At 43.3% G+C, this 26,335-nt stretch overlaps 1 protein-coding gene across 1 annotated transcript; it reads right to left on the reverse strand.

Moving 5' to 3' along the window:
• LOC129837620 (pleckstrin homology-like domain family B member 3) lies at positions 1–25,185 on the reverse strand. The gene is made up of 15 exons (XM_055903926.1): positions 24,413–25,185; positions 15,209–15,357; positions 14,842–14,952; positions 14,472–14,594; positions 13,940–14,068; positions 12,825–13,007; positions 11,647–11,757; positions 10,216–10,317; positions 9,977–10,064; positions 9,207–9,408; positions 8,773–8,860; positions 7,205–7,378; positions 6,741–6,948; positions 1,698–1,783; positions 1–1,486 (listed from the first exon to the last, which is right to left on the reverse strand). The coding sequence occupies exons 2-15, from the start codon at positions 15,353–15,355 to the stop codon at positions 1,352–1,354; spliced, it is 1,887 nt and encodes a 628-aa protein (XP_055759901.1). The 5' UTR covers positions 15,356–15,357; positions 24,413–25,185; the 3' UTR covers positions 1–1,351.
• Between the last annotated feature and the right edge of the window lie 1,150 nt (positions 25,186–26,335).

Raw genomic sequence — 26,335 nt, forward strand, 5'->3', positions numbered from 1 at the left:
TGTATGAATAACCTTTAATGATCACAATAATAATAACAATAATAATAATACATATTTGTAAGCATATAGTATTTCTGTGTTGATATTGTAAAAAAACAAAAAACAATCCATTTTGAGAACTGAACGATCGGTCAGTGTTTTGATTGACTTGATTGATTTGACTTGATTGATTTGATAGATGAAAAATATACAAATGTTCAATACAGACATACATGTACAGGTTACTGCCAAAAGAATGGAAACACTAGAGTTAATTAGGAATACAAAGTATATTGAAAGCAAGTGCTTCAACACAGGTGTGGTTCCTGAGTTAATGAAACAATTGATATCCCATCATGCTTAGGGTCATGTATAAAAATGCTGAGCAGGCCATTATTTTGTCTATTATTTTGTCTACCATGGCTATGCCCCTATAGGATGCCAATGCCCCAATCCACAGGGCATGAGTGGTCACTGAATGATTTGATGAGCATTAATACGATGTAAAGCCATATGCCATGGCTGTCTCAGTCACCAGATCTCAAGCCAATTGAACACTTATGAGAGATTCTGGAGCGGCGCCTGAGACAGCGTTTTCCACCATCAACAAAACACAAAATTATCAAATTTCTTATGGAAGAATGGTGTCGCATCCCCCCAATAGAATTCCAGACCATTGTAGAATCTATGCCAAGGTGCATTGAAGCTGTTCTTGCTCGTGGTGGCCCAACGACCTATTAAGACACACTATGCTGGTGTTTCCATTATTTTGGCAGTTACCTGTATATTTCAATGGAAGCTGTAGTACTTCAACATTTCAATATGGCCACAAGAGGGAGCTCAAACACAGCTGCTAGAGAGACACCAACCATTAAATCCTGATTTGAGACTAATCAAAAGACATCAAAGGTTTGTCTGTCAGTATATCATGGTTGGCACTGACTCTAAGATGTCCAATGGTTGCTCCATCTTGCACATCCACGTCTTTATATTCCCATGGCCTTGTCCCTCCTCCATCCTATAAACGTCTCTTGTTCCACACAGAACCTGTAACAGTCTGCCACTCAGTCCCATGTCATCAAAGCTCCTAAGATACTATCCAGAATCAAATGTCAGTTCCTTCAGGAAGAGCTTTCCTGAACATTATGTTCTGTTCCTCACCTCCACCACTCATATGACGTAAAGTTCAGGCAGCAAAATGGCAGCCTAGCTGGGTCCTACACGCATTGGAGGGTGAAGATTGCAGTTTTCCCCACATAATGTAAACTGCTGAAGCTGTAGCCAGGTTAGCCAAGTCAGCCAGCTGAATGGAGGTTCAGTCCAAGGGGTAGGTCAGACAGACACAGGAAAGGGGGCAGGTGTAAAGTCGAGGTCAGTAGCGGCTGTGCTCGTCTGTTGCTGTGACAATGACGTCCATCCAGATCCTCATGGCCTCGGCGCTGGGGGCCACCAGGAAGAAGAGGCGCTCGTACGTCTTCACACAGAACGTAAGGCTGGGCCGCGGAGACTGAGAGAGAGAGAGAGAGAGAGAGAGAGAGAGAGAGAGAGAGAGAGAGAGAGAGAGAGTGAGTGAGATGAATGGTGGGAGAGCCATAATTTTGGGGATTTGGTGTCAAGCATTGAATGCATGAATGGATCATCTGTTTAACAGTTGTGGTGATATCATGGCCACATTGTTCCCTCTCTATGGTGATAAAATACTGTATATGAGGACTCACTGAAGTGGCTGTGCGCAGGTGGTCATAGTAGACTTCCTCTATAGCCTGGAAGTAGATCACCCCCTTTAGCTTCCTCTCATCACAGTCTGAAGGTAAACAATAGTCAATTAGAGAGAGAACGAGAGAAAGAAAGAAAGAGACAGACACAAATCACATAGGTATTTAGTAGGGCTGTGGTCATTACATTTTGTCAGCTGGTTATTGTCATGCAAAAGACTGTCAGTCTCACAGTAATTGACCGGCAATTAACATAAACACATTTAGCATCTCCAGGCCTCCACGCATACAAGCCGCTGATGCGAAGCCTTTTCAACATCTACATTTTTAAAAGCATAATAAATAAATTGAATGTACACCCTCACAATAAATCCATTATTGATTTTAGGCAGGTCTATTGAAACATTATGATGTGAAGAAAATATATTTCAGAAGAACAGAATATGAGTTGGCCTACTGTATGTTATCTGGCTATGCTCAATGTCATAGGCCAGGGATACTCAACTCTTATCCTACGAGGTCCGGAGCATGCTGGTTTTCTGTTCTACCTGATAATTAATTGCACACACCTGGTGTCCCAGGTCTAAATCAGTCCCAATTAGAGGTGAACAATGAAAAAATGCAGTGACTTGAGTTAGAGGGCCATGGGATTTAGGCTTGTTCATTTAGCTGACAAGAAATGCTTCTAAGTCTTATGCCATTATTTTATATTATATGATTTTATAGCAAGAATAATATAATTGAACTTATCTGAATAAAATAGAAAGGATATTTTTCCCATTCCGGAGTGAGTAGGCATATGAAGTGGCTATGTTGAGCGTAAAAGTGATCATTTTGAAACAGGTCCAATATTATGCTAGATTCAGAGTTATTTTGCAACTTTAGTTGGGAAGTACAGCCGCAGGCTGCCCAGTGACACAAGCCCACCAGACGAGCTAAATAACTTCTATGCTCGCTTCGAGGCAAGTAACACTGAAGCATGCATGAGAGCATCAGCTGTTCCGGACGACTGTGTGATCACGCTTTACGTATCTGATGTGAGTAAGACCTTTAAACAGGTCAATATTCACAAGGCCGCAGAGCCAGACGGATTACCAGGACGTGTATTCCAAGCATGCACTGACCAACTGGCAAGTGTCTTCACTGACATTTTCAACCTCTCCCTGTCTGAGTCTGTAACACCAATATGTTTCAAGCAGATCGCCAAAGTCCCTGTGCCCAAGAACACTAATACAATCGCGGAATTACATTTTTTAAATTATCCTTACTTTTCAATACAGTTTGCGCCAAGCGAAGCTACGTCAAAAAAGATGGCGTCCTAAGCCACTAAAATTTTTCGACAGAAACACGATTTATCATAATAAAAATGTCCTACTTTGAGCTGTTCTTCCATCAGTATCTTGGGCAAAGGATCCTTTCTTGGGTCTAATCGTCTTTTGGTGGAAAGCTGTCCTCTTGCCATGTGGAAATGCCAACTGCGTTCGGCATGAACTGGAAGCGTGCCCAGAGATTCACAGCGTCTCAGAAATAAATGTCCCAAAATCGCACTAAACGGATATAAATTGCTATAAAACGCTTTAAATTAACTACCTTATGATGTTTTTAACTCCTATAACGAGTAGAAATATGACCAGAGAAATATAACTGGCTACACTCATGCTTGGAAAAACAGTGGGTCGGTATCCTCCTCGCGCATGACGCACCAGAAAAAGAGCTCCTACCTACAGGTTTTTTTTTTATTTATAGTGCCTGTGATTGCGCAATCGACACCATTCAAATCGTCATCACGTAAAGGCATCCAGGGGAAGACGTAAGCAGTGTCCGTATACTCATAGGAATAACATTGGCCTTAAAACTGACTCCAGAACAGGGGGCAAAATTTCTGAAATCTGACTCCATGTCAGGGAAATTGCTGTAGAATGACTTCTGTTCCACTTAGAGACAAAATTTCAACTCCTATAGAAACTATAGACTGTTTTCTATCCAATAATAATAAGAATATGCATATTGTACGATCAAGAATTTTGTAGGAAGCCGTTTCAAAAATTACACGATTACCATAAATAGTGACAACAGCACCCCCAAGCCTTAACAGGCTTTAAGAATTAAATTGTCTATCAATCGCTGTCCACCCTATATTTTTTAGTCACGTTTATGAGTATTTATGTATACGAGTAGATCACTGTCTAATATGGCGCACGGACATTTTCTCACCAGCTGGGCTACTTTTCCCATTGTCTAACCATGATTTTGGTGGCTAAATATGCACATTTTCGAACAAACTGTATATGTATGTTGTAATGTGATGTTACAGGGGTGTCATCTGAAGAATTCTGAGAAGGTTAGTGAAAAAAATAATATATTTTGGCGATGTTTACGTTATCGCTCTCTTTGGCTAGAATCAATGCTGGGGTAATGTTTGCACATGTGCTATGCTAATATAACGATTTATTGTGTTTTCGCTGTAAGACACTTAGAAAATCTGAAATATTGTCTGTATTCACAGGATCTGTGTCTTTCGATTAGTGTATGCTGTGTATTTTTACGAAATGTTTGATGATTAGTAGTTAGGTAAACACGTTGCTCATTGTAATTATTCTAGTCCATTTGTGACGGTGGGTGCAATTGTAAACTATGCCATCTACCTGAAATATGCACATTTTTCTAACAAAACCTATCCCATACCATAAATATGTTATCAGACTGTCATCTGATGAGTTTTTTTCTTGGTTAGGGGCTATAAATATCTTAGTTTAGCCGAATTGGTGATAGCTACTGGTGTTGGTGGACAAATAAAAGATGGTGGATTATGCTAATGTGTTTTTAGCTAATAGATTTACATCTTTACATATTGTGTCTTCCCTGTAAAACATTTTAAAAATCGGACATGTTGGCTGGATTCACAAGATCTGTGTCTTTCATTAGCTGTATTGGACTTTAATGTGTGAAAGTTAAATATTTAAAAAAAATATTTTTTTTGAATTTCGCGGCTCTGCCTTTTCAGTGGGGGTGGGGGGGGGGGGTGTGCCGCTAGCGGCACCCTAGTCCTAGACAGGCTAAGGTAACCTGCCTAAATGACTAACGACCCGTAACACTCACGTCTGTAGCCATGAAGTGCTTTGAAAGGCTGGGCATGGCTCACATCAACATCCTTATCCCAGAAACCCTAGACTCACCCAAATTTGCATACCACCCCAACAGATCCACAGATGATGCCATATCTATTGCACTCCACACTGCCCTTACACACCTGGACAAAAGGAACACCTATGTGAGAATGCTATTCATTGACTACAGCTCAGCGTTTCATCACCATAGTGCCCTCAAAGCTTATCACTAAGCTAAGGACCCTTGGACTAAACACCTCCCTCTGCAACTGGATCCTGGAATTTCTGACAGGCCGCCCTAAGGTGGTAAGGGTAGGTAACAACACATCCGCCACGCTGATCCTCAACATAGGGGCCCCTCAGGGGTGCATGCTCAGCCCCCTTCTGTAATCCCTGTTCACTCATGACTGCATGGCCAGGCATGACTCCAACACCATTATTAAGTTTGCCGATGACACAACAGTGGTAGGCCTGATCACCGACAACGATGATAGGGAGGAGATCAGAGACCTGGCCGTGTGGTGCCAGGACAACAACCTCTCCCTCAACGTGATCAAGACAAAGGAGATGATTGTGGACTACAAGAAAAGGAGAACCGAGCACATCCTCATTCTCATCAATGGGGCTGTAGGTTGAGAACTTCAAGTTCCTTGATGTCCACATCACTAACATTGTCCAAGCACACCAAGACAGTCGTGAAGATGGCACGGCAATATCTTTTCCCCCTCAGGAGACTGAAAAAATTTGTCATGGGTCCCCAGATCCTCAAAAAGTTCTACAGCTGCACCATCGAGAGGATCCTGACCAGTTGCATCACTGCCTGGTATGTTAACTGTTCGGCATCTGGCCGTAAGGCGCTACAGAGGGTAGTGAGTACGGCCCAGTACATCACTGGGGCCAAGCTTCCTGCCATCTAGGACCTATATACTAGGCGGTGTCAGAGGAAAGCCAAAACATTTTTCAAAGACACCAGTCAATCAAGTCATAGACTGTTTTCTCTGCTACCGCACAGCAAGCGGTACCGGAGCACCAAGTCTAGGACCAAAAGGCTCCTTAACAGCTTCTACCCCCAAGCCATAAAACTGCTGAACAATTAACCAAATGGCCACCGGACTATTTACATTGACCTCCCCCCTCCATTTGTTTTTACACTGCTGCTACTCGCTGTTTATTGTCTATGCATAGTCACTTCACCCCTACCTACATGTACAAATTACCTCGACTAACCTGTATCCCCGCACATTGACTCGGTACCGTTACACCCTGTATATAGCCTCGTTATTGTTATTTTATTGTGTTATTTTTATATCTTTAGTTAATTTGGTAAATATTTTTTTAACTCTTTCTTGAACTGCGCTGTTGGTTACGGGCTTGTAAGTAAGCATTTCACGGTAAGGTCTACACAATTTGTATTCGTCGCATGTGAAAAAGAACGTTTGATTTGATTTGATATTGATGCATAAACTATAATATTTTATTTTTAACTAATCATCACCTTAGAAAGCTGTCCATTTCCTTGTGTTAGGTTTTGAAAGAACAACTACAATGATCATGTTTTACACTGTTTCAAACTGCTGTTGAACTTCCTTCTTCAAATTGATCATCACAGTGAGGTTAGTTTTAAAAGCATAATGCTGTTTTGATGATAAGTGTTTGATGTGATTTTCGATGGCATTTGCATTGATGTCAGAGTGGTTTGAGGGACAATAGAGCCCTGAGTATCAGGCTGTTAGGACCTGATGGTAGTTAGCAAGTTACAAGGTACTACCAAAGCATGTCCAGAGTGCATAACATGAGATTACCGTGACTCAACGGTCAGGTGGAATTTTACTGCGGTCATGACTCATGACTGCCGGTGTGACGGTAATAGGGTCACCACAACAGCCCTAGCATTTAGACTTATACACACCAACATCCAACACACACACAGTCTCATCACCTGTGTAGTAGGCTAGCCGCCTGTGGTCCATATCGAAGAGGAACCACCTCCTCCTCCAGGTCTTGACCCGCCCGCCACGCTTGGTCAAGAAGCCGGCACAGCGGCGCGGGGACATACGCAGGCCCATGCACCCCGCCACCCCATGACCCAGCGACTCCACGTGGGCCCGCAGGTCAAAGTTCGCAGAGAGGAAGAGAGGTAGGGAGCGCTGAGAAGAATAATGAGTATAATGTATATAATTTCACTATAAATATGCCAAATAAAACAGATCAACATTACAAGGTTAGTGAAAAGGAGACGGACAGAAAGAAAGACAGATTGGGGGCGCAATAAGCAGGGAAAAAGGAGAGGTTGGATAAAGGATGTATAGCGCTATAGAGCACACAGACAGACAGCCAGAGCAACCAGACAGACAGACAATACAGACAGAAAGACAGGCAGCCAGCCAGAGCAGACAGACGTACCTCAGGGGAGCTGGGGACAGGACTGGTGGTTTTGGGCTGCTCCTCTGGGTCAGGGACTAGCCTGGTCTGGGACTCTACTGGTTCTGCTGCTCCTCGGCCCTCCAGCTCTCTCTGCCTCCTCTCCTCCACCACCACCTGCCTCCTCTCCTCCACCACCACCTGCCTCCTCTCCTCCTGGATCAACCCACAGGCTCTATCTCAGTTATCCTTTCTGTGCATCCTTGCATCCTATCTCCTCGTGTCCTTATCAATCATATTGGAGGAGAAGGTGCCTCCCTTCAAAGACCTTCTTCAATTAGTTTTTAGAAAGAGGCAAACTTTTATTGACAACAGGGGGATTAAGATGAAGTACAATATCTAGGCTGAGGCATACTACGTATTTATTTGGACAGTGAAGCTAAAACTTAATTAGGCTCTATACTTCAGCATTTTGGATTTGAGATTATATTTTTTATATGAGTACAGAATGTCACATTTTATTTGAGGGTATTTTCATACAAATCTGTTTTACCATTTAGGAATGAAAGCACTTTATGTATCTATCCCCCCATTTTGAAGGTGTCATAAGTATTTGGACAAATTCCCTTAAAAGGTTAGCATGTTTTGGGGGCATGATCCTTGTGCATCTAACTTTCTCATTCATCATTATTCACGATTCATTCATGATTATCCGTAATCATGGTAGCATCCACATTAATGTAGAAGTGTTCAGAAACATATTCTATTCTTATTTACAATAAAAGTGAGTCCAAAATGACACCATTGACACCCTTCTAATGAGCACAACATAATCCGAAACATAACCAAAACAAACTCCAACTGCATCCAACAAGTTTGTAGAGTCACAGTCTTGATGTAGTCATCGTGTGCTAGGAATATTGGACCAAATACTAAACTTTTGACTACATTTAATACACTATAAGTGAATTTGCCCAAATACTTATGACACCTTCAAAATGGGGGCACTAGACAAATAAAGTGCATTCAATTCTAAACAGGAAAACAGATATGTATGAAAATACTCTAAAATAAAAGGTGAAATTCTGTACTGACGCCTCATATAAAACAAGTTTTTAGCTTCAAATAAATACATAGGAGAGTGTATGTTCATTTTCTATGAAGTGTTCTTCCATTTCACAGTGTTTTTTCTTCTGGTGGTCAAATCAAATGTTATTTGTCACATACACAAGGTTAGCAGATGTTAATGCGAGTGTAGCGAAATGCTTGTGCTTCTAGTTCCGACAATGCAGTAATAACCAGCAAGTAATCTAACCTAACAATTCCACAACTACTACCTTATACACACAAGTGTAAAGGGATAAAGAATATGTAATGTTCATGTTAATTACGTACGGTAATCAGTCAGTGGTCACACAACAGGGTTGTGTTCATTAAGCAACAAACAGAAGGAAACTGACTGAAACAAGGAGGGACTACCTGAATTAACTGTCCAATAACAAGCAAACTGTTTTTAAACGTTTTGTTACGGTGTGCCCTAATGAATATGACCTGGCATGTCTAAAGCTGTGTGTCTGAAGTGATTAGGGATGTTAGTGGTGGTGACTCACCCTCTCTTTGAGAAGCCTCTCTCTCTCTGCCTTGGCCTCCCTCAGTCTCCTTTCAATCTCCACCAGGTTTAACAGTCCCAGACTCGGGCTGGAGGGAGAAGGAAAAATACATACATGTCAGCAGAGTTATTGTCATTATTGTCGTCAGAGACGCAGATGTACAAGCATACAGACACATGGACACACGCCCACACAGAATGAGAGCGGCATTTATATTTCACTCACAGAAAACTCACCTGACCAGTCTACCACACTCCACCTCACATCAACTACATCTCCACTCTGACCCAATCACCCAATCAATCTTCCACAGACAACTCATCCCTTCCCTCTCCTCCTGACAGCCAATCAGATACCTCCTCTTATTCACTTACAATACAATCACATGTTCCTTTAGACGTTGTGATTTTAGATGTTTTTTCCCCTCCACTCACCTGGCGGCACGGGAGCTACTAGCACTGTTACAGGGGGTGAGGAGATCACTGCCATTGCTGGGCCCAGGTCTGTGCCCGTTGATGTGCCCGTTGCTGTGCCCGTTGCTGTGCCCGTTGCTGTGCCCGTTGCTGTGCCGGTGGGAGGGAAGAGGGGAAGTGAAGCGCTCTGGGCTCGGACTGTCAGGTACCATTCTCACCAGCCCTGTGAAAGAGATGGAGAGACAGAGAGAGAGAGACACAGAGAGAGAGAGAGAGAGAGAGAAAGAGGAAGGGACACAAAAACAGCACACATAGCACGTATTATATTATATAAGAGACAGGGTAAGGAGAGCATGAGACAGGGGGAGAGAATGGAGAGAATGGATGACAGCGCACACACACAAACACACACACAGTGGGTTGGAGAGAGATCGTGGAAATGGGATTTAGGCAACAGTGGAGCAAACAAACTGAATTTCTAAAGAACAGCCATAGACTAGTACCCCCACTGGCTCATCCAGTTCATACAGCTATATCCTGCTCACGGCATGGTAATAACACACAGCTACATCTGCTACTGACACGCCTTAGCAGAAACTGAAAAGGCAGAGTGAGAGAAAGAGAGAGAGAGAGATGGAGAGAGAAGCAGAGAGCGAGTGAGAGAAAAGGAGAGACAGAGAGAGAGAGATGGGGTAGAACTAAACAAATAGACAGACAAAGACAGAGGATCAAAGAGAAAGAGAAAGCAAATACGTAAAAATTTTCATAATTAAACACACATCATAGCTCACCTTGCGCCGAGACCGGCCTATCCGCGAGCTTATTGTTGCGGTGCGAGCTCCGTCTCCGGGGTAAACTGGCAGATTCTTTGGCTTGTTCCTGAAGTTAGGGAATAACACTGTGAGTTTGTGTTTCAGTACATTACTGGGAGAAAAAGAACAAGTGAATCAAATCAGTGTTTATGTACAGTATGTGTCACGTACAACTGGAAAACATGATCCGTGTCAATGGTAGCGGCCCGGCAACATACCTGAGGGGATTTGTGAATGGTCAGCGGCGAGAGTGACATCATGCAAGGGACCGAGCTGGGGATGTTGGACCAATCAGCGAGTGGCTTCTTCTCTTTCAAGACCTGATAAGAGATGGGAGTGTGACCGTTATAAAACCGGTTATGGCATAAACTCAGCCGTGAAGAGGAGAGTGAAAAAATAGACAAGTGAATGTTGTTGTTATAACCTAGACATGTCAGTTAGGTAGGACAGAGCGTCAGTCATCAGACCTGGATGACCACACGACACACTAAGACGGTTGTGTCAACATTTAGCCATGACACATAATGAAATGACATAGTAGGAGTGTAACAGGTAGTAAAAGACATTCTGCAACTCACTGAGAATGGAAAACGCATGCCAGCTCTCAGGAACCACCCTAATCAGTTAAAAATTATCTCCCACACACTATATCTCGCTTTCCCTCCCTCCCTCCCACCCCTTCTCCCTGACTCACAGACACATAAGCAATTCGGAAGCGGTATGCATTCTCTGTGAACCCGTCTCAGTCTCTCTCTCTCGTGTCTGGATGAGAGCAATGAAATCAATTTCTCTCTCGCCCCCTCTCTCGTCCTAGTATTAACTGACACACTTAGCCTGTAGTAAATGCCATTTCTGATTAACACATTCTAAAGACACTTGAAGCATGCATGTTTGATTTGTGGTGTCTCTCCGCTTACCGGTGTTGTTGCGACGCTTTTAAGTTCTCTCAGCTTATCTTCCCTCATTCCCTCTCTCTCTCCCTCAGTCACCCTCCCCTGTTCTGCTTTTCTCTTCCCTGTTTCCTCCCTCTCTTTCTTCAGTCATGCCTCACTCTCTCTCACTCACTACGCTCAGTTGTGCTCTTTCCCCGTCTCTAACTAGTCTCCTCCCCCTTTTCAACTCGCCCTGTCATGACTCTAATCAAAGGCATGTCATTGGTTCAACAACAAACCATATCACTGCCCAAGCAGGGAGTTGACAAATCACACACTTTGGCGCTTCAGACAACCATTATGAATATTGAATTAAAACACTGGCAACATTGGACATTCTTATCTAGCTTCCAGGCACTTCCCTTACATTTTACATTGTAGTCATTTAGCATACGCAGTTTGTGCATTCATCTTAAGATAGCTAGGTGGTACAACCACATATTACAGGCATAGAAAGTACATTTCTCCTTAATAAAGTAGCTGTCAGTAGACCAGTAGGGTGACATGAGAGAACTTGGGAAGGTTGAAAACTAGGCGGGCTGCAGTGTTCTGGATAAGTTGCAGGGGTTTGATGGCACAAGCAGGGACAATCATTAAATGTATCATATTTATCATACTTGAACCACCGGGAATATAAGACATAATTATAATTTCCCTGATAAATAATACATAAACTATGATAAAGTTCTGATCATCATTCCTTGTTCCCTTTATTACCCTTTGAGTGGTGCGGAGCAACTCTCTCCTCTCCTTCTTGAAGGCATTCATCTCTCTATCCTGCTCTCGCTCCATCTCCTTCAACTGCTTCTCAAGCTGCTGGACTCGCTCCTGAAGAAATCGATGAATAAAGAAAAGAAATCGACAAATGAAACGTCAGACACGTAATATTAAACACCGCATCATTCTGTCTCCTGTCAGTCACGTACTGTATGTCCAGTGGCATGTTAGACAGATGGTGTTGTTGGTGGCATTATTAGAGTTGTTGTTTTAAATGTGCACAGCATCTTATCTGCTGTGTCTCATGACTTATGTCAATAGTCAGTTACTCTAGGTGTGTTCAATGGCACAACTTCCAACATCCATTTGAGTTATGAGAGGAGATGAGGGATGAATGACAGAGGAGAGGTGTGGGAGATGACAGGGAATAGAGAATTCGGGATGTCAGCTCAGCACAGTTAATATGTCAGAGAGGAGGAGATAAAGAGAGAGGCAGAGAGAGAGAGAGGGGTAGAGAGATGAGCTGTCAACCCAAGCAAGGCCACAGTGCAGCTGAATCAACTCTCTCCCACTCTCTCTCTCTCTTCCCCTCTTTTCATCACTATCACTTGTTTCATCTCTCTCTCTCTCTCTATTCTCCCACTTTTCCACCTCATCACATGATATCCTAAGTTTATCCTCTTTCTTTCTTCACGCTCCCTTACGATACAATCCTTCCTTTTATTCTTCAACCCCTCCCCACCACTCTCACCATCTCTCTACATTCTCTACTTTTAGTCCCTCTCCTTTCCTCCTACATTTCCTCAATTGACCAGCTCTCCCTTCATCTATACATCTTTCTCCACTTTCCCTCCCTCCTTCCCAAAGTGGTTTCTGATGCAATTGCCTAACTTGTTTGTGCAGTCATGTGACAGTGGAGGGTGATACCGTAGAGTGTGAGGAGAAGGGAGAGTCCACGCTCATGTCTCAGTTTAAGAAGAGGAGGCTGGGGGGAAGGGGGTTACTTGTGAGGAGCCGTTTCCCAACAGAGAGTGACTAACGTTGGGGGGGAGAGGAAGGGGGCATTTAGAGAGAGTCTGTGGTGGGGGATAAGCTTCTAACCAAACTAGTAGAACCAGCTTGGAGCTGTGAGATTCTCTGAAATGTTGTTGTCTTCTTATTTGCCAACCCTGGCTTACCTGCGCTGAGGTGACAGCATGCTTTTGGCATGAGATCTCCTTCTCCTTATCTTCCTCATTCCCTCTCTCCTTCCCTTCTATCTTTCCTTCGCTCTCCTCCTCCTCTACTCCGGCCTCGCTCTCCAGGACACGGAATTCCCAGTCCTCAAACACCCGGCCGGCTGCCTCCACCATCTCTTTCTCCTGGAAGAGAGAGAGAGGGATGGAGGGAAAGAGAGAAAGAGAGTGGGATGGAGGGAGAGAGAGAGAGAGATGCAGAGAGAGAGAGAAAGTGATGAAGGAAAGATGCAGAAGGAGTGGAACAGACAGAAAATGGAAGAAAGCTGTTGATTAGTACAGAAAGAGCCTGTGGCTTAGAACACTAAACCAAAAAACAACTGGTCGGACCACTCTATTCAAGACCATTAAACCAAGTAGTCGGTCTCAAGTGTGTGTCCCAAAGGCCATCCTATTCTCTATATAGTATACTACTTTTGACCAGGCCTCATTGGGCTCTTGTTAAAAGTAGTGCACTATATAGGGAATAGGGTGCCATGTGGGACACATCCACTGTCATCAGAATGACACGCCATGTCAGTGTCACTGCCAAAATGCACAATAAACCCTTTGTCTGCCAGCCTGCATGTCTGTCTCAGATACCTCTATGACACTTTGACCTATCAGGTAGAAGAGGTACTACAAAGATAACTAGTACCGCCGACAAGAAAAAACATGCAATGACCAGAGAGGCTAGAATTAGAACACATGTGGTGAAATGAGTTCTAACCAGAGGCAGTGTGAAACCATGCTGTCACTAGCACCTGAATTCAGCTGTATATGAGGCTAGACCAAAATGTTGCTCTCCACTGAACAAAGTTGACTTCATTTCAGGTCTCAGGGCAGGTGATGACACTCTGCTAGGCTACCTGTGAAATATCCCAACTACATCTAGAAAGAGAAACAGGTAGAAGATGCAGTGCATTCTCGTTTTGGGTACTATTGATAAGGTACCAAACGTAAGGAAACGGACTGAAACAGCGCTCTTTTTGTTTTTGTTTTGCAAAACGTTTTAAAACATTGCGTGCCTTAATGAATACCACCCCAGTCAGTGGACTGTTCCTGGATCAGTTAATCACCTGTTGTAGTTGGACCAGTAGCTGCTCTCTCTGGCCCTCTGGCTGACTGGGGATCAGTGTCTCCTTCTCCTCCAACCTACTCCTCAGCTCCTCAACCCGGGCCCTCTCCACCTCCAGACTGGCTCGCTCCTACAGAGAGAGAGAGAGAGACAGACAGAGAGAGAGAGAGAGAGAGAGAGAGAGAGAGAGAGAGAGAGAGAGAAAATAGGAGGATGAGGGATGAGAGAGGGAACAGTCATCCCTTTATATAAAGATCCATCTGTTTGTCAGCTCATTCCACTATTCCATAGCTTAGGCCTATAGTGTCACATGAAGTGACTCAGTGTCTACCTCACTGCTATAGCTACTCATGTACAGGCCATATCACTCTCCGGTCCCAAACCATGAGATTCAAACATACCGCCTGAAGACAGGATGCTTTGGATGGTATTGAATGGAGCTCTGTCTGCAGGAGGACAGCTAACCGTCCATCCGGCAGTCTGTCTGCGTCTGTCTTGCTCCTTATGCTCCTTGTGTGTACAGCACTACTGACCTTCTGTCTGTCCGTCTGTCTGTATGTCTCCTCCTGCAGTGTCTGTAGATACAGAGTGTGTCTGCGCAGCTCGTTCCTCTCCTCCTGCAGCTCGCCCTCCAACAGGGCTATCTCCAGCTGCAGCTGGAGTGGCAGACGAAAGAGAGAGAGAGAGAGAGAGATGTTAGTCCCACAATGAAGAATGCAGAATGTGCCTTTGAAGGAGACATTAGAAAAAAGGAGTTGGTTTGTTGTGAACAGATCCAGAATCAAATTTCATCAGATACATTTACTGAACAGCCACCACTCTCCATAAAAATGGTTTGATATGAGACACAATCAGGCCCTTGAGGGTTTAACTTGTTCATTCATTAATCCATCAGTGTCTCACCTCTATCTTTAGCTCCTCCCTCTGCTGGTCAATCTCTGTGATTCGCTGTTGCAGCATGGAGGGCAACGGTAGGATCCTCGGTGACCGCGCCTCTAAACGTTTGGCTGGAGACTGAGAGGTAGAGAAGAGACACACAGACGATTGAAAAGAGACTATTCAACCTGGATCTAAAAGTCATTCCGATGGCTCAGTTGGTTAGAGTGCGATGACTGTGGCACCAAAGTTACCGGTTCAATTCCAGCGTTGGACACATACACTGATGTGTACGTTGAGTCGCTTTGGATAGCAGCGTCTGACTCTGACCACATTACCAGTGTAAACAACCAACCGCCGGACACTAGTTAACGTGAGACCCACTCCTCCTTACCCTCTCGCTCTCTGTGCTGCTGCTCTCTGTGTCTGACTCCACCCCTGAAGAGGCGGGGCTTTGCCCTCCAGCCAATCGGGCGACCCACGGCGGCCGCAAGCCCTGCTCCCATCGGCTCCTCGGGGTGTCTATATTGTGGAGGGGCATTTCTGTAGGATAGAAAGAGATGGAAGGTGGGATGATGAGTGGTACAGTATAGGATCCGGGATCCTTAACCTTGACCAGCACCCTTACCTTGCCAATTTTAAATGTGAACTTCAACGGGGTATCATCACCCTGAATATAGTGGCAATTCAATACACTGCATGGTTAAGAGCTAAATGAACCAGGTGACAGTTCACAGAAGTGATACTACACTATGAGCAGTACACCAGTGTGTCAGCAGCACTAAGCACTTTAAAGCAGAATATCCCCCTGACTTCCAGAAAAGTTGTAACTGGAGAAAACACCCTGGAGAAAGCGATAGTGAAAGAGAAGGTGGTTCGGGATTGTATTTCAGGACAAGGACTGTTAGCACAAGGCTTTTGCTGTATGGACAGAGGGTACTGTACAGTAAACAATGCCGATTTACCTCCCAGCTTTGGAAGTGCATTGTGGGGAAGCATGGAACACAAATCTGAGTCAGTGCAATGATGTGGTCTTACAATAACCATACACAGATATATATAGAAATAAGGGGATTCGCCTTTGAAGTACTATACACTGTACATAGTACTATACACTGCTCACAACACAAAGACACATTATGAACGATTTGCATCACTGCTGAGGTCTTGGATGGAGAATTCTCAGCAATAACTAGGTTATTTAATGTCTTTATGTCACTTGCTCATACGAGTGTAAGCAGTAGTAAAATAGCAGCAAATATGAAGTAACGACCGAGCAAACCGAGTGCACACACTCACAGGCAGCAACCAAGTACACACGTACACAATCACATGCATGCACACACACACAGACACAAACACACACGTGGGAAAATAGTCTGGATTCCCATTGTCCAAACCTTTCCCACCCTATCCTTTTTCCCTCTCTACTCCTCTCATTCCGTCTCCCTGAACTCCTCTCTTCTCTCTCCCTTTCTTGCTCCTCTCCTCCTGCTCTCTCTCTCTCTTTCTCTCTCCCTGTACAGGCCTTATTAGGCGATGGGGCCTGTAGGAGTGGAGGCATGGAGATAAATATACAACTATGATATGAGTGAGGGCTTCCAAACACAGACTGGCACACTGACACAGAGACAGACAGAGGAGGGAGAGAGGGGGGGACAGAGAGTGGAGGAGGAGAGGAGACGAGTGGGGGGAGAGGGGAGAGGAAGTGGGTTCTAAAATGTCAGAGGCCAGTGTCATATTTCTAGTGAGGAGATGGAAAACAGTCCGAGTGTGTGGTATATAACTTCACAGAGCTGTACACAGGACACACAATACTATGTTGTTTATAGAAGAATAGTGAATGGTTGCATGCAGGAATTATGTATATACTGTGTTTTTAATTGTGTGTGTGTGCGTGTGTGTGTATGGATGCACGCATGTTGAAGAGGATGGCTACCATTCATCAATACCCATAATTACACATAAATATTTGACAAAGTAATACCGTATGCCAAATTCCATATGGTGAAGTTATTAGTTATTATTACTTCCATTCCAGATATGACATGTAATGGACACCACATGGAGGTCATGCTTTGGGAAGAGGGCAAAATTAGAGTGAACGCTGTTGAGGAGAAATCTTTGTTTAAACCAAGACTGACTCACATCCATATGACCCAAACGGACGTTTGCATTATCCGGTTGAGATACACTATCAACAGTAAGAGAGACTGTAGTGTTGAGAGAGACTCATGCAGGAGTAAAGTCCATTCTGTCATGTCAACACAGATGTTATTCAAAAGCAACAAACAAAGGCTAAACAAACACACCAGGGTTGAGTCTGTAATGGCACCCTATTGCCTACTTTTGACCAGGGCCCATGGACAACAATACAGAGAAAAGATAGGGAGGGAGGGAGGGAGAGAACACAAAGAGACTAACTTAAAAGGATGGAAAAGAAAGTGAGTAGAAAGGGACATAATTAAGTGGAAAGGGCAAAGGTATGATAGAGAGGAAGAGGAAGCTGAACATTTGTGTGTTAATGTGCTGAAAATAGGTCTTGGTTGCAGAGGAGTGGCAGGAGCGATAAGAGAGTGGAAGAATCAGAGGCAGTCCCAAGGAGTGAGTGAATGAGTGAATGAGTGAGTGAGTGAGTGAGTGAGTGAGTGAGTGAGTGAGTGAGTGAGTGAGTGAGTGAGTATTAAAGCTGGGCGATCCAGTTGTGCTAAATTTCCAGGACTGATGCGATACCGATAAATAGATTGATAAGTTTAACATTAATGTGTACCAGATTTTGTATTACCCTTTAAACTACTACTAGTTTGATGATTGTAGCCGTCACGTGTCCCGTTAACAATCACCCATATTAACAAAACGTATTTCATTTCAAACTTCACATTTCTCTAGTATAGGCTACTTATCGTAATGAACAATATCAGCATGGTCGATATGGTCGTGTGGATCATTTCCAGTTTATAGCCGCAGCTCTAGTGTGTGTTATACAACTACTGTCCTATCCGGAGGTGACACAATGCATTACCCTCAAGTCCGAGGTCAGAGGACTCACTCAATCTCTCACACTGCAGTGCTAATCTTTCCCCTCGACTCAGCAACAACCAGCAACAGTTGAAGCGTCATACAACTAGTACACACACATTACACACACAGGAACATACACGCCCTCTCAACAGTGATCGATCATACGCGAACCGAAGCAAGGATTCCACAGTATTTAGATTCCACAATCCTTACTACCAACACACAAAGACACAGAAATAGAGAAAGAGAAAAAGAGTACACGATCGGAGTTCATTCATACTTGTCCCTCCTCCCTCGCACTGCAGGTAGTAATATGCATCCATATCTAAAGAAGTGTAAGTCTGTTCACTCTTGACCCACCTGTGCTGGCATTATTACAGGACTGGGATTCAATTCAATCAACTTTATTCATCGCTGAGGGGAAATTATTGCTAGCAGCCATGTGTGTGTGTGTGTGTGTGTGTGTGTGTGTGTGTGTGTGTGTGTGTGTGTGTGTGTGTGTGTGTGTGTGTGTGTGTGTGTGTGTGTGTGTGTGTGTGTGTGTGTGTGTGTGTGTGTGTGTGTGTGTGTGTGTGTGTGTGTGTGTGTGTGTGTGTGTGTGTGTGTGTGTGTGTGTGTGTGTGTGTGTGTACGAGCCAATGTTTTTGCTCTATCTCCTTTGACCACTTGAGGTCAGGTTTGGATCCAGTGAAACTTCAGCTGACGGAATCATCATCAACCCCCTTACTGAGTGACAACGCTCATGTGTTGGCCTATCATCCTTGTCTATCTGAAGAGGACAGGCTGCAGCCACAGTCATGGATATACCGTTCAACAAACTCTGTTTGATCATTTGATGGCCGGCCATTTTGGTACCATAAGATCCAAGACAATTGTATTGCGTTGGAATGTTCATGGAACGAGAATCATTTGACAAACTCAGCGACAGCAGAATAGAGCAGTACTGCTACAATAGTATCTCGCAACCGGGCCGTGCACATACTGTTTGGGGGGCTGGTGCTCAAACTAAAAAAAGGGGACCCCCCCAATTATTTTTTTGCCACAACCACAGACTCATTGAGCAATTATGACTTTGATTATAAATAAATTAAATTTTAATTAAATACAAATAAAAATGACTGATTATTTAGTTACATTAAAGCAATAGAAGGCAACATCTTAACGGGTAATTAAATGGCACATATTTCACAAATTGAACAACGACTTGCAGGCAGTGGATTCAGAACAACAATGACAAAAACTGTATATTTTTTACAAAACACATCTAAGACTGGAAGGGCAAAGGGGCATGTGTCTGTCTCTCAGAGTCACACTGACTGTGACCATAGTTCCCCTAATGAATTGTATGGAGATTTTTTTTTTTTAAGTAGGCTAAGCACTGTGTAGCCTATTCAAAACCATATGTACTGTACATTCACAATCAAAACAAGTGACAAGAGCGAGGCTATTTTGCATGTTATACACACAACACTAGAACAACTGCCCTGCTTGGGGTTGACCTGGGGCTGCCATTCAATTAAAGGGACAGTCCACACTCTCTCTGTCCCTGGTGGCCAGACCAAGTATAAACACAAGCAAAAAAAAAACATTTACACCAATAAGTATAAGTATATTCTTTGTACATGTTTGGTCAAATTTGTCTTATTCTTCGTTTTTTAAGAAGGATACACTAGCAAACACGTCCCCCCTCAGTCCTCCAGAGCATTTAAGGGTGAATGTACTGTGTCTTTAACCTTTGTCTGGCTGATATTGAGCAAGAGCTGCTCTCACCTGAGAAACAGAAAAACACCTGTATTTTCTGCATTGGTGAGCACTTTGCTGCACTATCCTCAAGAAAGGCATCAGGTGTTACAATGTCACATACATAACCCATTAGCAGTTCAAGTAGCTCAAGTGTCTCTCTTCGTTGAGTCCAGAAGAAAAAAAGGAAACTTACTGTCATCAGTGTATGCTATTCTGCATATTGAGGGAGAATAAGTAATCAACTTACTGATAATGACAAGTTTGTGCTCCATTCAAACCCACTAGTCTGTCTAGTGTCTAGTCTGCCAGCCTCACAATGGGCTAGCACACAATGTCAATAGTGGTCAACTGTAACAATGAAGGACATTTTCATCAGTAACAATAAAGGGCATTTCCATAGAATACAGGTACTGTACTGCTCAGGTCTCTAGTACTCTCCAGAGGATTACAGCGGAACTATCCAACCCCCACCTGACCTGTTAGCCATGAGCACATTGTGACATCTGACAGATCAGGTGCCCTGGAACAGCTAGGATGCCTCCAAAATGATTTATTTCAGCTTTTATTTCTTTCATCACATTGCCAGTGGGTCAGAAGTTTACATACACTCAATTAGTATTTGGTAGCATTGCCTTCAAATTGTTTAACTTGGGTCAAACGGTTCGGATAGCCTTCCACAAGTTTCCCACAATGAGTTGGGTGAATTTTGGCCCATTCCTCCTGACAGAGCTGGTGTAACTAGGTCGGGTTTGTAGGCCTCCTTGCGCACACACACTTTTACAGTTCTGACAACAAATTTTATGGGATTGAGGTCAGGGCTTTGTGATGGCCACTCCAATACCTTGACTTTGTTGTCCTTAAGCCGTTTTGCCACAACTTTGGAAGTATGCTTGGGGTCATTGTCCATTTGGAAGACCCATTTGCGACCAAGATTTAACTTCCTGACTGATGTCTTGAGATGTTGCTTTAATATATCGACATAATTTTCTTTCCTCATGATGCCATCTATTTTGTGAAGTGCACCAGTCCCTCCTGCAGCAAAGCACCACCACAACATGATGCTGCCACCCCCGTGCTTCACGGTTGGGATGGTGTTCTTCGGCTTGCAAGCCTCCCCATTTTCATCCAAACATAACAATAATTATGGCCAAACAGTTATATTTTTGTTTCATCAGACCAGAGGACATTTCTCCAAAAAGTACGAACTTTGTCCCTATGTGCAGTTGCAAACCGTAGTCTGGCTTTTTTATTGCGGTTTTGGAGCAGTGGCTTCTTCCTTGCTGAGCGGCCTTTCAGGTTATGTCGATATAGGACTCGTTTTACTGTGGATATAGATACTGTTGTACCTGTTTCCTCCAGCATCTTCACAAGGTCCTTTGCTGCTCTTCTGGGATTGATTTGCACTTTTCGCACCAAAGTACATTCATCTCTAGGAGACAGAACGCGTCTTCTTCCTGAGCAGTATGACGGCTGCGTGGTCCCATGGTGTTTATGCTTGCGTACTATTGTTTGTACAGATGAACGTGGTACCTTCAGGTGTTTGGAAATTGCTCCCAAGAATGAACCAGACTTGTGAAGGTCTACAATTTCTTTTCTGAGGTCTTGGCTGATTTCTTTAGATTTTCCCATGATGTCAAGCAAAGAGGCACTGAGTTTGAAGGTAGGCCTTGAAATACAGCCACAGATACACCTCCAATTGACTAAAATGATGACTGACATAATTTTCTGGAATTTCCCAAGCTGTTTAAAGGCACAGTCAACTTAGTGTATGTAAACTTCTGACGCACTGGAATTGTGATACAGTGAATTAAAAGTGAAATAATCTGTCTGTAAACAACTGTTGGAAAAATAACTTAGATGTCCTAACCAACTTGGACACCTAACCAAAGTAGATGTCCTAACCAACTTGTCAAAACTATAGTTTGTTAACAAGAAATTTCTGGAGTAGTTGAAAAACGAGTTTTAATGAATCCAACTTAAGTGTATGTAAACTTCCGACTTCAACTGTATGTAGACAGCTATGAAAAGTACAGACGAAAACTCTCTAGGTAGATAGTGTGGTCTAGTTTATCATGAGATATTGTACCTCAGACGAACAAAACCTCAAGACTTCCTTAGATATCGTGCACCAGCTGTTGTTAACAAATATACATAGACCACCACCCCTTGTCTTACCAGAGACTGCTGTTCTATCCTGCCGATAGGGTGTATAACCCGCCAGCTGTATGTTATTCATGTCGTCGTTCAGCCACGACTCTGTGAAACATAAGACATTACAGTTTTTAATGTCCCGTTGGTAGGATATACGTGCTTTTAGTTTGTCCCATTTATTTTCCAGCGATTGTGCGTTGGCTAATAGTACGGATGGCAAAGGCAGATTAGCCACTCATCACCTGATCCTCACAAGGCACCCTGATCTCCTTCTGCAAAATCTCTCTTTTTCTCCTGCGAATGACGGGGATGAGGGTCTGTTTGGGTGTCTGGAGTCAATCCCTCTCGTCCAACTCATTAAAGAAAAATTATTTGTCCAATTCAAGGTGAGTAATCGCTGTTCTGATGTCCAGAAGCTCTTTTCGGTCATAAGAGACAGTAGCAGCAACATTATGTACAAAATAAGTTATAAGCAATGCGGGAAAAAATAAAATAAAATAGCACGGTTGGTTAAGAGCCAATAAAATGGCAGCCATCCTCTCCGGCGCCATGATACATTTGTGTATATAAGAAATGACACCCTATTCCCTGGTCAAAAGTATAGGGGATATGGTGCCATTTTGGACCCTACCTACTGGGCACAGACGTCAATTCAACATCTATTCCACGTTGGTTCGATGTAAATTCATTGAAATTATGTGGAAACAACGTTGATTTAACCAGTGTATGCCCAGTAGGAAGTGACCATACCAGTCTCAGCTGTATGACCTCAAAGTCTACTTAGCAATGCTTCGGTGGTATATGGAGGGCTACAGTAGTCTATGGAGGGCTATCAGGAAGCTGTCATCACCCCACTGTGTCCTGACACATCAGGTTCCCAGGAATACCTGGTGACCAGTCTGAGCTGTATGACAGAACCCACTGAGATAGTCCCCCTGTATACCACCATAGCCTATGGAGGGCTATGGGCTGAGAGAGGAAACGGTCATTATCACACAAGGGCCTGAGCAGGAAGAGCAGGTGAGAGGAACCAGGGTCATATTCATTAAGGAACCCAAACACGTTTTAAAAACCAACACGAGCGTTTCTTATTGGATAAGTCCAGGAAGTCTTTCCCCATTTCAGTCCGTTTTTTCCCCCGTTTGGTACCTAATGAATACAACCAAGGCTGGACAGCTCTGTGTGGCGTCTGTCTGTCAGATGAGAGGTGAGATATCATGACTAACTGTCATCTAGGTGTGAGGGCAGATAGGCCCATTGTTAGACTCCTAGAATGATACTGTAGCTGGGCCAACTGGCTTCTGTTGGGGAATACATGTTTTTTTGTTTATAGGACACCAAAGGGTTGAAGATTAAAATACAAGCTAGGATCATTGATTGTTAGGGAAGATGATTCGCTGTATTACCTGTAAGTTAATTAGCAAGTAAGTTACCCTATAGGCCTAATTGTTTCTCCAATAAAGTAGATTATCACACTATGATACCACTGCATGAATAGAATAATTCATGCAAATGTGACTTGTGCATATTACAACACTGCAGAACTGACTGGAATGGTCCGAAGACACCACTAATTACACAGACTTTGAATATATGCTAGTTCAACAACATTAGCAGAGATTCCAGTGGGCTGAGCATATCTCTCCGTTCTGAGGTCAGCGAAATAACGACCCATTAATGACAGGCTAGGTCCCAGCTATAGAGCTGTTCGTACAAGTGCAGCCAAAAAAAAGGGTGTGCGAGAAAAAGAAACAAGGAGAGATTGAAGACAGAAGATAGATATGTGCTCTGGACTCCCCTGACGGCAACCCTCCCAGGCAATCTTTTCTCTCCACCTATGTCAGCGTCATCCTATACTTCCCTGCTCTACTTTGTTTACACTATGCGCAGATGGAAATGATAAACAACAGATATCAGAAGAGTCTGGTAAACAAATGTGAGTTCACATAAACTGAGGAAAACAATGCCCTGGGAAAGGAGGTTTGAGACATTAAGAAAAACATGTTTGAATTAGAACCAGATATGGTCCTCTCATCGTTTCACAGTGAAAATGACACATTGAAAAGCTATAGGCCTGAGGACATTTTTAGCCCATCTAACTACTTATGCTCAAGCACAAAAGTCCCAAATATTGGGCAATTAAATATGTTGTCATAGAATCTTGAGTATCTGGATGTTGATCATCATACAACCAAGCATTCTGACATTTTAAAAACGAATAACCCCCCCCCCCAAAAGTTGTTATTTAAGTTATGGTATGTACACAATTTGCATAAATAGTTTTTTAAAAAGTAGTCTTTTTGGCTTAGTGTGAACTAATAGACTAATGATAGCTGTATTATTTGATATAGTCCATTTATATAATGGCATAGGTCTATAATTTATTTATATAAATAGTTTAGAAAGTAGGCTACAGTAGCCTACTAGCTTTCTGTAAACATAATAGAGATTCTGTGTTCCATTTATTTGCATGCCATGTCAAGTTCAAATTGACATCATCCCTTCTCATGACACTAATGAAGTCCATTTATAAACAGACGACCACTTTCAGTAGATAATTAACACTGTAGGTAGCTACTGTGGAATAATACGAATCCTAGTGTTATCAAATCGCGATCATTCACCAGCTACAATGTATCAAACTACAGCTACCCAGAACAGAAACAAAGAACTCATGCCTTACCTGAGAATACGCCGCTTTCTCTTCAAACGCGTTCTTGTTGTGGGTAATGTGTATTATTGTTCTTGAATTTGAATAAAATAGACGCTCATAAAAACAGAGTGACTAAATAACGAAGTGATGGGTTTAGACGGGAAGCGCGCTTTCGCTTTCAATCATTTGAACTATATCCAGAGAACTTTCAGAGTTTCTGTTTGCTGTCATATCCCATCTGAAGACAGTTGGTGTCTATGCTCTCCTCTCTCTTCTCTCTGGTTTGATTCAATCCTTTCAAATCAATCCCAGTATAAATGACAGATCGCAGTGAGCTGTCGTCGTCAACAGGTGAAATGGAATGCATGTGAGGCGGGCACACCGACCAACAAAAAGTTAGTGTGAAAACGCGACTGAGCGCGTCACTAACTGACTATACAGTTTCTGTGGTCTATTTGTGAGGGGGCTCCGCACCGAAATGAGAACTCTATTCTGGGATTTCCCGCGACGACATGACTTTGTAATGCCCTCGTTATAGGCTCGCTATAGGCTAACGCAAAAGCAGTTTGGCTTGGCACCCTGCCAACATACCTCGCGGGTGGTCTTGTGTCGCTGTCAATGCCAAGGGCCATTGGAAAGCGTCAATAGCTGCCACGTATATCTCTCCACTCTCTTTACTATATCCAATGGCCTTTATCGGCCCCTGCCCCCTTAACAGTTCTGTCTCACTGAGCTGATAGGTTATTCCCTCAGTCTTCCCCTAAACAAGGACATGTGGACAGGGTGAGAGAGAATGCCTGCAGTCATGGTGGGTAGTAGTGCGTGAGTGAGTGGGCAAAGAAAGAGTGAAAGGGATAAAAGAGAGAGCAGATGGAAGAGGCAGGGTACAGACTGGGTGAAAGAACAGCTGCGGACTTGAAAAAAAGCACAACAAAGTCAAAGAATAGGTCATTTTTTCCACAGGCGAAACACTGCCAATTGTTTTTGTCTGTGTATGTTTTTGCTTATATAAAAAAAGTTGAAAACAATAAAACATAGCTTAGGTGTGACGGCAACACTGGTCACACCCTGTGCATTTCAAAACAATGAATGCAGGCGTGTCTGTCAGTAGGTATACGAGAGAAGAGTTGCCTAATGTGGATGTTCTGTTTGTCTCTAGCGGTGATGGACAGCTGGCAGATGAAGTGGTGAGAACATGTATGTGACAACAACACAATGTAATCTTTTCTTCAGACTTCTAGTTCTTTCTTTTTTTCACTTCGAATACATCATCTCTATTTCCATCCAAAGGTTACAGTAGAAAACAAACATTTCAGTCATTTCACACATGGGTGTGTCAGGTGTCTTTCAATGCAGTCCAAACTAAGCTGTCACTTTTGTCACAGCATCAAAGGCATGAACTGCTCAAGTAACCATCCTCAAATACTTACATACAGAGGGGTATAGAACCTTTGAGATGTATTAGCTCACAGTACACCATGATTATGAAATGATCAGGCAGGTTCAGAGACAGAGACATGGTTGAGTCAGAGCCAGACACTCCCATCTCCCCAAACCTGTCTCCCAGATAGAGACTAGTCAATGGGCCGTGGGACAAAAATTAATGTAGTATGCTACTATGCTAGATACACAGCTAAGAGGAATCCTAAGGCTAAACCGATTATGGTGATGTGTTCAGAACATTACAATATGGGACTATATAAAGAGGGTGAGAGAATAACAGGATGATACCGGATAAATAAAGCTGTAGATAGAGAAACAAGCACACAAAGGCACGGCAATGACGAGTTTAGGACTCTTGCATTGGAAACTTGGCCCATAGTGATTTCAAATGCAAATAGAGGAGTTAGGTTTTCCTGGTATGCAAAAAGGCCATGGCTGGCAACAGTCAGAGTACTGTGTGCGTGTACAGTATGTGTTTGTACAGTGTGTGCGTGCATGTGTATTTTCTTG

The sequence above is a fragment of the Salvelinus fontinalis genome, chromosome 38, assembly GCF_029448725.1.
Source record: "Salvelinus fontinalis isolate EN_2023a chromosome 38, ASM2944872v1, whole genome shotgun sequence".
In the NCBI taxonomy this organism is placed as follows: Eukaryota; Metazoa; Chordata; class Actinopteri; order Salmoniformes; family Salmonidae; genus Salvelinus; species Salvelinus fontinalis.

Coding starts and splice junctions, on each gene's coding strand:
- LOC129837620 (XM_055903926.1), bottom strand. CDS start 15,355: ATGCCCCTCCACAATATAGACACCCCGAGGAGCCGATGGGAGCAGGGC. Junction 14,069..14,471: donor GACAGACGGACAGACAGAAG/GTCAGTAGTGCT, acceptor CTCTCTCTGTAG/GAGCGAGCCAGTCTGGAGGT. Junction 9,409..9,976: donor TAGGCCGGTCTCGGCGCAAG/GTGAGCTATGAT, acceptor TCTCTTTCACAG/GGCTGGTGAGAATGGTACCT.